General features: G+C 50.6%; 1 protein-coding gene and 1 pseudogene across 5 annotated transcripts in view; one reads left to right on the forward strand and one right to left on the reverse strand.

Moving 5' to 3' along the window:
- Positions 1 to 11,746, reverse strand: part of LOC308578024 (cytoplasmic dynein 2 intermediate chain 2-like) — a 54,512-nt gene extending 42,766 nt beyond the window's left edge. For 2 of the 4 annotated variants that reach the window (XR_014003817.1, XR_014003818.1), the window contains exon 1: positions 11,554 to 11,746. Coding sequence is in view for 2 of the 4 variants with exons in the window: in XM_081178323.1 (XP_081034449.1) it covers positions 11,554 to 11,631 (78 nt within the window). In the remaining 2 variants the exon portion in view is untranslated. The remainder of the gene's footprint in view (positions 1 to 11,553) is intronic. The other 2 variants (XM_081178323.1, XM_081178324.1) reach the window with 2 other exon arrangements.
- The window catches only part of LOC308578205 (protein CIMAP1C-like), a 797,869-nt pseudogene that overhangs the window by 630,251 nt on the left and 152,187 nt on the right, over positions 1 to 15,431 (forward strand). The window lies entirely within an intron of this gene.

Raw genomic sequence — 15,431 nt, forward strand, 5'->3', positions numbered from 1 at the left:
GGGTCAATGCCATCATGCAGCAGTACCTGAGATGCTATGCCAATCAACAGCCTGCGACGTGGGTGGATTACCTGCCGCTCGCCGAGTTCGCCTACAACAACACGAAGCACGTGTCCACGGGGGTGACGCCGTTCTTCGCCAACAATGGGAGGAATCCCAGAACCTTCCCGGGACTGGACAGAGTGGGGGAAGGGGAACCCCAGACGGCGGACGCTTTCGCGTCTGAGTTGCAGGAGGTCCACGATCAACTTCGACGGCAGCTGGAGCTAGCGAAGCATGCATACAAGGTGCAAGCTGACAAGCACAGGCGGGTTGGCAAAGAGATCCGAGTGGGAGACTGGGTCTGGTTGGCAGCCCACGCAGTGCCGACCAGATCGTTAGCCAAAAGGAAGTTGGGGCACAAGCAACTCGGTCCATACCAAGTCGAAGCGCAGATCAACCCAGTAGCTTTCAGGCTGGTGCTACCGGAGGGTTCCAGGATGCATCCGGTGTTCCACAGGTCGGTGCTCACTCCTTACAGGGCACCTCACAGGTTCCAGGAACCAGGAACGGCACCGAGTCCGTCTCAGGAGCGGACGGAGGCGGGTAGATTGCCGCAGCAGGACCCCATCAACGAAGTCACGGAGATTTTGGACTCCAGATGGGGGGAAGACGGAGTAGAATACCTCCTAGCCAGAGAGGGCACCCGGGCCAGTGCTAATAGCTGGGTGCCAGACTACGCTTTGGAGGAACCCCTGCTCAAGGACGAGTTTCATGCCCTTTTCCCACACAGACCCATGCCAGCAGGCTTCTTCGACGACTGGTTGTTCACGCCCACACTTTCCTCCAGCACGTTCCATGGATTCGACTCGGACGGGGAGCCCGCACAGGGCACACGTTCCCCAGAGGGGTCACCGGAGGGTTCGGCGTCCGACACATCGTATTGGTGGGACGATCGGCCAGAGGAGCAGTGGCGCCGGAGGTGGCTGGAGATGCCAGGTCAAGCGACCGACGCAGAGACTGACATGGACGTGTGCGGGGAGGATCTTGGTTTCGAGCACGGCGGCACTGAAATGGAGGCGGAGCAGCTCACCGTTGACAAACGCGAGGAGGAAGACTCGGAGGTCTTCAGTTGGCGGCCAGCGACGAGGAGCGAACTGTATCCGGCATTCACTCCCGTGATGATGGAGCACCCAGCAACCACCCTTGAAAGCGGGGAGGGGGGAAGGGGGGGCTTCGAGGGGGGGATGGATGTCAGGGGTTCAGGAGCAGAGACGCAGAGAAGGGAGGAGACAGAGAGCGAGGGGGAGGAATACGAAGGAAAGATGAGTGGGGATGACGACCCGAGATCACCGAGCCTGTCCAGTGAGTCCGAGGATTCCCAGAAGGGAGCGCCAGCGGTCAGAGCAAGGGGGGAAAGCAGGGGGACACCCCAGGAAGAAGGGTCCAGAGAGGGATCAGAGAGCAGCAGTTGGAGATCGGGACCCACGTGCCCAGCCGGGAGCAGCGGGGAGAAAGGGGACCAGATATCGGGTTCCGGAGGCTTTCAGAAGGAGGGAGGGCATGAGTCAGGAGTAGTCACGCCCACCTCGGGGAGCGACGAAACGATCAAGAGGAAGGTAGGGAGTTGGGCGCGCGCGCCAAGTTCAAATGTAGCGGAAGCTGGCGCAGTAAGCAGCCCAGAGAGTGAGCCAGGTCCCAAAGCCCGCCGCAAGGAGGCGGAAGGGTCAGGGGGGTCCGCGTCAGAAGAGAGTAGGAAAGAAGAGACCCCGGGGGGCAGAAGGACCCAGAGACGGAAGGAAAGGCGCAGGAGGTGGAGCAAGGCTAGGGTATTAAACTGGTGTGCTAGAGGCGGAGACTCAGATGGGTCTTCGCCGGTCTGACCTAGAAGAAGTAGGGCTGCACATTGCAGTTTGGAAATGGAACCTATAATCTAATAAAGACTCTTTTAACGTGAACGCTGGCTAACGTGGTCCTATGTGAGCTGGGACTGGGTGGCAGCCCTGACAGCATCGAACTCGGCAGAGAACCAGGCAGACTTGGACCTTGGGCCTTTACTCAGTGGGCAGCTCCTAACTGAAGGAAGAGAGGGACCTGTTTCCAGTAGAACCAGAAACAGGGACAATCTGCTAAACGGAGAAATAGAAGGTGCCTTTCCACTGCGTGCATTACCTATACCCCCCGTCAGAGCAGGAGACCCTCCCCGTATGGTTTTTACCCATCAGCCCTTCCTTACCTCTGATCTGATGAACTGGTCCGATAAGATGCCCTCTCTACGGGACGACCCAGACAAATGCCACCGCCAAGTGGCTACCATCTTCTCCACTCACAACCCCACGTGGGCAGATGTGCACATGTTGTTGGGAGCCCTTTTTAATGAGGCAGAGAAGAGGGAGATCTTAGCAAAGGCGGGAGAAGCCCTCAGCCGGGAAGGATACCAGCCAAACTGTCCCGCCTCAATGACCCCACTGACCACTCAGACGTTACTTAATGACCCTGACTGGAACTATAACACTACCGATGGCCAATGGGGTCTAAAAATTTTCAAGAAGGCCATCCTAGATGGCATTAAAGCTGCTGGACAGCGAACTGTAAACTGGACCAAAGTCCAAGCGGTCCTTCAAGGACCCGACGAACATCCCTCTGACTACTATTCACGGCTAGTCTCCGCTATTAAGACCTGGGGTGGAATAGACCCGGAGAGCCCACAGCACGAAGTGATAGTCAAAGGTTTTTTTAAAGATCAAGCCACCGCCGACATCCGAAAGGCATTAAATTCACATCTCGGATACGATGGAAAAACCATAAACGAAATCCTTTCCATCGCAAAGTCCGTTTTTAACTCGAGGGATGAGAGGAAGAGGAAAGACCAAAAACCCGACCCTCCCCGAGTATTAGCTTATGCGGCCGCGGTTCCCACCTTCAAAGAAAAGTTTAAATCAGGCGGACCGGAATTACAGGACGAACGCGTCTGTTTCCACTGTGAGGAAGTCGGGCACATAAAAAGATACTGTCCTCTTCTGACCAGGAGGTCCGAATATAAAAATTCTAAACCATACAGGCCAGAATACAAAGAAGGTGCATATCCTAGGAGTAGGGAACCTATCTCTTCCTACGACGCGAACCGACCCCCGTCCCAAATGCAGCCCCGTGCGGGACCTCCGCAACCGCGGCCCCGAAACCTACCCTACGGCGCCACCAACCCCTTTAGCCAAGGGAACCATCCTACGAACCCGACCCACGAAATGGTGATGGAAGAATATCAAGAACATTGACAATTAAAAGCAGATCCCGCCTCTTTCTCATTTCTCTGCCCGGTCTTGCAATTATCCTCAACAGACCCCATATGCACTATGCAAATCGATGGACAGTCCTACGACTGTCTCTTGGACACTGGGGCCACTTACTCCACCCTCACTAACAGCCATTTAACCCCAGGAGAGGAAACCAAAACCGTAATGGGGCTTGATGGGATCCCCCGAAATTGCCCTTTATCCAAACCTGCAAAGGTCTCCGTCGGACCGTTATCAGTTAAACATACTTTTCTCTTGACCTCCAGCCCAGTCAACCTTCTCGGTAGGGATCTGCTATGTAAACTAAATGCTACTATTCAATGCGGCCAGGAAGGAATTTACTTACATATGCCAAATGACTCCATATTCAACTTCCAAGGAGTCCTGCAAGAAGCTAACAACAAACCCATTGATCTTCCTCCTGAACTTCTAAATAGTGTCCCTTCTTGGCTATGGGGAACTGAATCGACCTCTGTTGGACTTCTAAAGTCTGCAACCCCAGTAAAAGTCAACTATAGGAAAGACCTACCCTTTCCCTGTACTAAACAATATCCCCTACCTCCCGAAGCAATCGACGGCCTCACTCCGATGATCGATGAATTTCTAAAAATGGGAGTTCTAGTTCCCTGTGCCTCACCATGTAATACCCCCCTACTTCCAGTCAAGAAGCCGAATACCAACCCCGTTAAATGGCGCTTGGTGCAAGACCTTCGATTGATTAATTCCTTCGTTATTCCCAGACACGCCGTGGTGGCAAACCCACACCACCTTTTAAGCACCATCCCGGAGGGAACTGTAGTTTATTCCGTAATAGACCTGTGCTCCGCTTTCTTCAGTATCCCCGTGGATCCAGAAAGTCAGTTTCTCTTTGCTTTTACCTGGCAAACAGGCCAATTAACGTGGACCCGGTTACCCCAGGGATATGTAGAGTCCCCAGCAATTTTCTCCTCCATATTATACCAAGATCTCCTTGATGTGAACCTTCCGGGTGGCTCCGCCCTCAGACTTTACGTAGATGACATCTTACTCTGCGGGCGAGATTTGGAATCCTGTAAATCAGATACTATAACTCTCCTGACAATATTAGCACATAAAGGCCACAAAGTATCCCCAAAGAAGATACAGTACTGCCAAAAGGAGGTAAAATATCTTGGCCACATCCTCGGACAAGGTACCCGTGCCCTCACCACCGATAGGATCGAGGCCATAACGAGACTACCCCTTCCAAAAACCAAGAGACAACTCAGGGGTTTCATTGGAATGAGTGGATTTTGCCGAGCATGGATCCCCCGTTATGGCGAGTTCACTCGGCCCCTCACTGCAATGACGCATGATAGCGCCCCAGATCAATTGCAATGGACTGCAGAGGCACTCGAAGCCTTCGAATGCATCAAACGGGAATTAAGGTCTTCGCCCGCTCTTGGACTCCCAGATTATAGACTGCCCTTCTCTTTATTTGTCCACGAAAACAAAGGGGTAGCCTCAGGCGTCCTTACACAACCTTTTCAGGGAAGGAATAGACCCGTAGCATACTACAGCCTTCAACTAGACACCACCATAATGGGGACTGTTGGATGCCTTAGAGCAGTAGCAGCTGCAGCACTACTCCTAGAAAAGGCTCAAGAAACTGTCCTTGGACATGAGTTAACCTTAAACGTCCCCCACGCTGTCGCTACCCTTCTCAGCTTGCAAGGGTGCCAACGCTTCACGATACAAAGACTCAACAAATACGAAGCCATCCTCCTCAGTCCGTCTAATGTTACCATAAAGAGGGTGAATTCCCTAAATCCCGCAACCCTCCTTCCCCTCCCTGACGACGGCACCCCACACCACGACTGTAGCCAAGTAGTACGACATGCCGAGAAACCACGAGAGGACCTTGACTATGTCCCTTTGGATAACCCCCACTTAGTACTGTACACGGACGGGAGTTCGAGAATAGTAGGAGGGGAGCGAAAGAGCGGATACGCAGTCGTTAGCGACACAGATATCTTGGAAGCGCGTCCTGTCCACGCCAAGTATAGTGCACAGGCAGCCGAACTTATCGCTTTAATTCGAGCATGTGAGTCACAAGGAAAAAGGGTCACAATCTACACAGACTCCAAATACTGCTTCGGTCTAGTTCACGCCACGGGACAAATCTGGCTGCAGAGAGGCTTTCTAACTGCTGCGGGCACTAAGATCGCCCATGCACCCCTAGTACAGCGCCTAATGGACTCCATACACCTCCCTGAGGAAATAGCGGTAGTCCACTGTAAAGCTCACACCAAGGGGAAAGACCCAGTATCCACAGGGAACCGCTGCGCAGATCACATGGCACAGGAAGCAGCCCTCCAACCACTGTCTTCAGATAATGAATTCCAGGGACCCCAAGTTCCATCTGACGTAAACTTTGACCTGATGTATAAAACCGCCACCCCTGAAGAAAGAAAAGGGTGGGAAGAACACGGAGCCGTCCTTGAGAATGGCATCTGGTATCTTCCCGACAAGAGACTTATAATGCCCAGATTATGGGTGCCCAAACACGTAAGAATTTTGCATCAGTGTACCCACTGGGGAAGGGACAAGCTTATAGACTCAGTACAGCGCTGCTGGTATGCCCCTGGACTGGCCCTTGCCGCGAAAACGGCAGTAAAGAACTGTCACACTTGTCAAACATTTAATCCCAAGCATACTGCCAGAAGCCCACCTGGGGCCAGACCATGGGCTTTTGTACCTTTTGAAAGTCTTCAAGTTGACTTCATAGACTTGCCCCCCTGTCAAGGTTATAAGCATGCCCTTGTCATCATTGATCAATTGACCGGATGGGTGGAATGCCTCCCAGCTCGCCGAGCTAATGCCCAAATAGTTGCAAAGACTCTACTGCACGAAATAATACCACGCTTCGGGGTACCGAGACATATAGACAGCGACAGGGGCTCCCACTTCACCTCAGAGATAGTTCAGCAAGTCGCCAAAGCCCTAGGGATCAAATGGAAACTGCACACCCCATACCATCCCCCATCCTCAGGCCAGGTTGAAAGAATGAATCAACAGCTGAAGTCACAACTAGGAAAGCTTTGTAAAGACTCCGGAATCAAGTGGATCAACGCTCTCCCCTTAGTTCTACATAATCTCAGAGCTTGTCCCCGGGGAAACTTAAACCTATCCCCCTATGAAATTCTCTTTGGTAGACCCTCCCCGGTATATAATACCCAATTTCCAACTTCCGAGTTAGAGGTAGGCGAGTCAGAATTAACTCAATATGTGATACACCTACAAAGGCAACTCATTCATCTCCACAGATATGCTGCCTCAAGCCAAAACATCCCTCTAGATGAAAACATTCACTCGTACCAACCAGGGGACTGGATATTAGCAAAAACATATCACAAGGTACCCCTACAGCCCACCTGGGAGGGCCCCTACCAAGTACTTTTAACCACTCCAACTTCTGTTAAGGTAGCGGAAAAGACAGCCTGGTTGCATCATACCCGCTGCAAGCCGGCTTTACCACCCGAACCCACACCGGACGAGTCACCCTACCACGTCCCACGCCAACCAGCAGACGACGACAGCTACAACGACCAGAACCAACAGACCGGACCAGATCGGGGCACGAATCGAGCCCAACAGACCGGACCAGATCGAGGCACGAATCGAGCCCAACAGACCGGACCAGATCGGGGCACGAATCGAGCCCAACAGACCGGACCAGATCGGGGCACGAATTGGGCCCAACAGACCGGACCTGACTCACCTCACACTTCAACGCTTTGGTCCTCCGAACTCGTCACTGCAACTAATCAAAAAGGTCAACCACCCATCCGTCTGAAACTCCGGAAAGCTACACCATCTCATCGCTCCCCATTTGACAGCTCTGCAGTTTGACAGCTCCACACCATCTCATCGCTCCCCATTTGACAGCTCCGCAGTTTGACAGCTCCACACCATCTCATCGCTCCCCATTGGACAGCTCCGCAGTTTGACAGCTCCACACCATCTCATCGCTCCCCATTTGACAGCTCTGCAGTTTGACAGCTCCACACCATCTCATCGCTCCCATTTGACAGCTCCGCAGTTTGACAGCTCCACACCATCTCATCGCCCCCCATTTGACAGCTCTGCAGTTTGACAGCTCCACACCATCTCATCGCTCCCCATTTGACAGCTCCGCAGTTTGACAGCTCCACACCATCTCATCGCTCCCCATTGGACAGCTCCGCAGTTTGACAGCTCCACACCATCTCATCGCTCCCCATTTGACAGCTCTGCAGTTTGACAGCTCCACACCATCTCATCGCTCCCATTTGACAGCTCCGCAGTTTGACAGCTCCACACCATCTCATCACTCCCCATTTGACAGCTCCGCAGTTTGACAGCTCCACACCATCTCATCGCTCCCCATTTGACAGCTCCGCAGTTTGACAGCTCCACACCATCTCATCACTCCCCATTTGACGATGGCCACCGCCATACCGACCCTGCTCCTCCTTCATCTCACCACCGTATTTTCCCAGAACACTACGATCACACATTCCTATTGCCCCGGATTACAAACTGAATACAAACACCTAGACTATGGGATTGTCGACATGGTGAAAAAAGGGACATTAGACCGCCTCGGAGATTTTGAATTCTGCCTGCCAGAGACCCGCGTCCTCCTTCGACACTCCATCTCACCTATCCTCGCCGCACACCAAACCTGGGAACTTTTTGTTCGCTCACCATCGTTCAGACCTCTAGGGAAACTCGTCCTCACCAGAGACGGCCCTTGGAACCGTGCCCATTGCCTCAATGGCTCTTACGTGCTTTTTTCGGACGGTACACCTAAACAAGCACTGAACTGGACTGTCCTCGACAGCGGTGGCGGAGAGTCAGTTTATACTGACCAGAACCACCCCACAGATCGTTTGATCCACGGATTTTACTGCCAAAGGGTAGATTCCACCCCCCGCCAAACCATTTTACAAGGCATCTGCCTCCGAAGGTACTGCTGCGTCTGGGATATTGGATTAGCCTCCAATTGGGACGGCAAAACGTACCTAGAAGGATGGCATTACTCCGTACCTCCAACAGCAGAATGGGACACCACCGGCCCCCAGAGATGTGGAGGCCTTGCCAGAAACTTAACCTACTTGTTGCGCCAAGACCCCCTTCATCCTGCGGGCACTGCACCTCGACAAAGGGGGGAACTGTCAACGTCCCAAAACCCCAACAACAACGACCTCTTGTCCACCTGGCATTCCAACACCTATGTGAAACTGATCTCCCAGATTGCAAAACAAACAACCGCCAACGAATGCTGGATCTGCGCCAACGCCCCTTCACACCTCCACAGTGGCATACCATTCCTTGGAGTGCCCCTCACCTTGGAACAACATCTTTCCGCTGATGTACGCTCCTGGAACCTGACCGCTGTGAACTTAACCCACCAGTACATCTACCCGACGGGACCCACAACAGGCGACCTCTGCCGGAAATTCAGCGGCAACGACAAAGTTATCGGCGAGAGCACCTGTAAGTACACCCTTGATATTACCTTAAGCGGCAGGATTACCCTATGGCACCAAGGCAAACCTTCCACCCACCCTACCCTATTGTCTGCATGGAAACGTGTGATGAACTTGCCTGACCCCTGGGACCCTTCCCCGATTTCCCAGTGCTTCTTCCGCACCTTCCATACTGGGCGCATAGACTCGTGCCTGCAGGGGCTGTTCTGGATTTGCGGCCACCGCGGCTATACATGGGCCAGCCCCCACTCCCGTGGCACCTGTTACCTTGGACTAATTTTACCTGGGGTCCGTGTTACCCAAGAACTTCCCCCCGGAAAGAGGCGCAACAAGAGAGCGAAAGACTTGTCAGAACTCTCCGATGTAGCAGCCAACGGGGAAACTTACGGCCGGGCCCTCTTTCCCGCTTATGGGGCCGGCTCCAACCACGTCGATATCCTCAAACTGACCGACATACTGCTGAACTTTATGGAAGAATCCAGTGCAGCTACCCAATCCATCTTAACTGAATTAACAGAGGTCAGGCAGAATTCGATCCAGAACCGCCTTGCTTTGGACTACGTACTCGCCTCGACTGGAGGGGTTTGTGCCCTCATAGGAACCGAATGCTGCACGCACTTCTCCGATCAGACCTTGAACATCACAGGACACCTTAATAACATCTACAAACTGACCGATAAACTCAGGGATATCCAACATGAGGGCCTGTCGGACACTCATCTCTGGAACTGGCTACCTGGGTCGACTTGGATAAAACAACTTCTGGGGAACGGCCTCTTAATATTGATCACTGTTGCCATCTGCGTTGCTTTCTTCTGCTGCATGATCCACTGCTTCCCGCTGTGCTGTCAAACTTGTGGCTCTTGTCTTCCTATCCTTCGTCCGCGATCGACCACCATCTACAGACCACCGGCATCAGAAATCCAATCAACTCCCATCGAGATGGGACCCTTGCACCACCTCCAGACCCTGGACTCTAGGTATGATATGTCAAGCCTCTATTGATTATGCGGAGAAAAGGATTGCGCGGTTTCCCTACCTACGCAATCTTATCTCCGAAGGGGGGAACTGTCACCGGAAACCCCCCCCCCCACTCACTGACACGTGTTACACAAGCACCACACTCACACATACACACATCTTCCCCTTTCTGACCCTGGAGACGTCCCTTTAGAGGGGCATCCCTTAAAGCCTTCCGTAAATAAGGAAGCGCTAGCTTGACAGCTTCCCTCTTTAGCGCTCCGCATAGCCCTATTCCTATTATGAGTAGACCGGCCGACCGAGTTCCGCTGTCAATCGGCGCCCGCCTCAGCCAATCAGCATTACCGAACAGCGCCCCTTGCGGCGGCCACGCAGGTACTGCAGGTTACTGCCGCTCTCCTCCCTATCCTTGACAGCTCTCAATACAAAGTTTCCGAGTTCAATTGACCGTGACTGATCTAATCAAAATGTAGCAAGCCGCTTCCTGAAGGCGAAAGTGCTTTGAACTTCAAAGACAATATCCTTTGTAAATTTACTAAAAATCAGCCGTACTTCGGATTTTCACCGGACCACTTTTATTCTGCTGGATATTACAAAGACTATCAAAAGGGGGTGGTCTGATATCAAGCGGCCATAATCCCTTGACCGAGCAGTCACGTACTCTGCATTCCTTCCTACTAGACGTGACCACCTTGATAGCCATCGGTGATGGGCTCAGATGGAAGACTATCAAGGACACAATGAACTGCATATCTTGGTGTATTCCGCGCGGACACTCACAAAGGACTGTGACCGGACCCCCCTCAGGGGGCAGGAAACTTCATCCTTTCCTTTTGTTTTCGTACATGACTCATGCGGGGAGGGGGAAGGAGGCTCCGGCCAGGTGTCAGGACACTCGGGTTACCTGTGCAGCCCCTCCCCGACTCCTCCTATTTTTAATATAATCATGATGTAAATATGATGTAATTCTGAGGGTGTAGCTTAAGGGATTAGCAACTAATAAAAGTTAGGGTCTCCCTTTGTTCGGGGCTTCCATCTTGCTTCACCTCGTGGGCGGTGGGAGTCCTGTCGCGACAGTATTTCTTAAATAAAGACCGAGCCTACTGGCTGCTGTTTTGCTCTGACTTGCTCTGGTCGGTGTCTTCATTTGCCCAAGAGGACCCTTGATTTTCCGTTAACAGTTTGTTTGTTTGTTGTTATTACTACTACTACTACTACTACTACTACTACTACTACTAGATATAGAGAGAGATAGATAGATAGATAGATATAGATATAGAGAGATAAATATAGATATAGATAGACAGATATATATATATATATAGATAGATAGGTTAGAGATAGATAGATAGATAGAGATAGATAGATAAATATAGAGATAGATAGATAGATAGATAAATAAATAAATATAGATAGACAGATATATAGATAGATAGATAGATAGATAGAGATAGATAGATATAGATAGATAGATAGATAGATAGATAGAGATAGATATAGATAAATATAGGTAGAGATAGACAGATATATATAGATATAAGATACAGATATAGATATAGATTAGATATAGATAGATATAGATAGATAGATAGATAAACTGACCAATGACAGGATTAATAGGAGCATCCTCACAATCCCTACGGCTAGAAAGACAAATTATCTGGATTATTAATCGATATTAATCATTAGAAATTAATCGATATTAATAGTAATCGATGGAAATTTCCACCCGCCTGAAAATTCTCCCTCTTATTTCTACGGAGATACTGAGGGAAATAGAGAGAAAAATAGCAATATAAGACGCTCACCTCCTCGCAGCGCCGGCCCCGCTCGGCCCGCCAGGCCGAGGCCACGTCCGCCGCGCCGCCGGCCGCGTCGGAGAACATCGCGCAGGAAAGGCCGAGGCTTCTGTAGGCCGCGTAGGCCGCGTTGCCAGGGAGACGGGGGGGACGCGGCGCGGGGAGATGACGCGAAAGGGGAGAAGTCTCGCGAGAGGAGCGGGGGAAGGAAGGAATGCCGTGGGAAAGGGCGGAGGGGAGGCGGGCTCTCGCGAGAATTGGGGAGGAAACGGGCGGGAAGGCTTACTTTCCCGCGAGAGGTGAGGGGAAATCGCGCGGAGGGGCCGACTTTCCCGCGAGAATTGGGGGGAAATAGCGCGAGAACTGGTGGGAAATCGCGCGGAGAGGCCTACTTTCTCGCGAGAATTGGTGGGAAATCGCGCGGGAAGGCTTACGTCCCGCGAGAAGTGGGGGGAAATAGCGGCGGGAAGCCGTTTTCTCGCGAGAATTGGTGGGAAATCGCGCGGAGAGGCCTACTTTCCCGCGAGAAGTGAGGGGAAATCGCGGCGGTAAGCCGTTTTCTCGCGAGAATGAGGAGAGAATCTCGCGGAGAGGCCAACTTCCCGCGAGAAGTGACGGGAAATCGCGCGGAATGGCCGACTTTCCCGCGAGAAGTGGGGGGAAATCGCGCTGCGGAGGCGTCCTCTCGCGAGATTCCGGACTAAGGAAAATCGCGCCAGGGAGCCGTCTATTCGCGAGAATTGGAAGGGCAAAGCTCGGTGCGACCTTCTTCTCGGGAGAACTAAGGGGAAATCGCGGCGGGAAGCCGTTTTCTCGCGAGACTTGGGGGAAATCGCGCGGAGAGGCCGACTTTCCCGCGAAAAGTGAGGGGAAATCGCGACGGGAAGCCATTTTCTCGCGAGAATTGGGAAGGAAACAGTGAGGCTTACGTCCCGCGAGAAGTGGTGGGAAATCGAAACGGGTAGCCGTTTTCTTGCGAGAATGGCGAGAGAATCTCGCGGAGAGGACAACTTCCCGCGAGACGTGAGGGGAAATCGCGCCGAGGAGCCGTGCTCTCGCGAGATTCCGGACTACTTCTCGCGAGACGTGGGGGAGATAGCGCCGGGAAGCCGTCTTCTCGCGGAACCTGTGAGGAAATCGCGCCGTGGAGCCGTCCTCTCGCGAGATACGGGATGGGAATATAGCGGAGCGGCCTAGTTCTGGCGAGACGTGCCTGCGCGCCCTCCTCTCGCGGCCTTTAGAAAGGGAATGGCGCGGAGAGGGACGTATTCCCGCGAGACTTGAGGGGGGAGAGAACCCTACCTCTCGCGAGACCTCGGGGGGAAATCGCGCCGCCGAGCTCTCCGCCGCCATTTTGCTTGAGGGCAAATTTATTCCGAGCTAAGCATATATATATTTATATATATATTTATTTATTCTAATTATATATATATATATTTAGTATATATATATAAAATTATATAATATTTATATTATATATATATAAGTCTATTTATTCTAAATATTATATATATATATATATAAAATATTTATATTATATATATATAATTCTATATTATATATAGAATAAATATATATTTATTCTATTTATTCTAAATATATTATATATATATATATATATATATATATATGCAGGTTTTGGTGTCTTCGGGTGTCTTCCCGTGTAAGAGTTGGGGTGTCTAGGCGACGTTTCGACGAGGTCTCACTCGTCATCTTCAGGCTGGTGCTTTCGGCTTCTTGTTACTGGAACAGAGCAGGATCTCAGTGTTTGAGTTCCTATAAATACTGTTGAGGGGGTGTGGTGTATAGCCTCCAACGTTCTGGGCAGAGAGGAAGTTCCCAGGTTAGTGTGTCTTTTCTTCTTTTGTTCATTAATTACTTGAGGGATATCTTGAGTGATTTCTTGAGTGATATTCTGAGTACCACTTAGGAGGGTCATTAGGTGTGGATTAGTTGCTAAAGCTTTCGTGTCTTGACCTCTTGAGCTTGTGAAGAGTTTTTTTTTTTGAGAAGATGGCTGTACTGCACTTAGTTGTGCTCTGGCTTGGCTTCGTGTATAGGGGCGAGCTGTGGTTTTGTGTCCTGTGCCAGCCAGATCTGTGTAGGGATTGCAGGGGGGTGCAGCATCCGGTGGTGCCACTGTGGAGAGGGTCTGGGTTTGGGTCTGGTGTGGTTGATTGGAGATGGCGTTCTGTGTGCCTCTGGTTCTGGTGTCGGTTTTTGTGGGGAGGGCTATTTTCCAGATGTCTGGCAGGCGGGACGTATCGTCACGCTTGTTCATGTTGTGAGGGTGTTTCTCTATCTCGATGGCTTCCATGAAATACTTTGCAGGGTATTTCATAGACCCCTTGGTTTTCTAACTGGATTTTATCTTTGGGGTTTCTGAGGATATTGGCTATTTTTTGGTTGGTGAAATACCCTGCAAAGTCTGCCCAGCCACGTACATTGGACAAACAAACAGACGAATAAATGCACGTATCGCAGAACACAAGAATGCCGTCAAAAAAGAAGAAAAAACTTCCTCTCTTTACCAACACATGAAAGAAACAGGACACGAAATTAATTTTTCAGATTCCAAATTGCTCTTTAACATGGAACACCACCACAAGAGAATAATCATGGAAGCCATCGAGATAGAGAAACACCCTCACAACATGAACAAGCGTGACGATACGTCCCGCCTGCCAGACATCTGGAAAATAGCCCTCCCCACAAAAACCGACACCAGAACCAGAGGCACACAGAACGCCATCTCCAATCAACCACACCAGACCCAAACCCAGACCCTCTCCACAGTGGCACCTCCGGATGCTGCACCCCCCTGCAATCCCTACACAGATCTGGCTGGCACAGGACACAAAACCACAGCTCGCCCCTATACACGAAGCCAAGCCAGAGCACAACTAAGTGCAGTACAGCCATCTTCTCAAAAAAAAAAAAACTCTTCACAAGCTCAAGAGGTCAAGACACGAAAGCTTTAGCAACTAATCCACACCTAATGACACTCCTAAGTGGTACTCAGAATATCACTCAAGAAATCACTCAAGATATCCCTCAAGTAATTAATGAACAAAAGAAGAAAAGACACACTAACCTGGGAACTTCCTCTCTGCCCAGAACGTTGGAGGCTATACACCACACCCCCTCAACAGTATTTATAGGAACTCAAACACTGAGATCCTGCTCTGTTCCAGTAACAAGAAGCCGAAAGCACCAGCCTGAAGATGACGAGTGAGACCTCGTCGAAACGTCGCCTAGACACCCCAACTCTTACACGGGAAGACACCCGAAGACACCAAAACCTGCATATATATATATATATATATATATATATATATATATATATATATATATATATATATATATATATATATATGCTTTCGTAGATTTTCACGGGTACAGGAATGCAGGTTTTGGTCTGGTGTGGTTGATTGGAGATGGCGTTCTGTGTGCCTCTGGTTCTGGTGTCGGTTTTTGTGGGGAGGGCTAATTTCCAGATGTCTGGCAGGCGGGACGTGTCGTCACGCTTGTTCATGTTGTGAGGGTGTTTCTGTTCTAGTAACAAGAAGCCGAAAGCACCAGCCTGAAGATGACGAGTGAGACCTCGTCGAAACGTCGCCTAGACACCCCAACTCTTACACGGGAAGATACCCGAAGACACCAAAACCTGCATATATATATATATATATATATATATATATATATATATATATATATATTATATATAAAATTCTAGGAGGTCTCTATTCCACCTTCTATAATGAGAATAGAGACCTCAATAATGAGAATAGAGACCTCCTATTCCTCCCTCTATAATGAGAATAGAGACCTCCTATTCCACCCTCTATAATGAGAATAGAGACCTCCTATTCACCCTCTATAATGAG

Source organism: Podarcis bocagei (assembly GCF_964188305.1).
Source record: "Podarcis bocagei genome assembly, chromosome: W".
NCBI classification, from domain to species: Eukaryota; Metazoa; Chordata; class Lepidosauria; order Squamata; family Lacertidae; genus Podarcis; species Podarcis bocagei.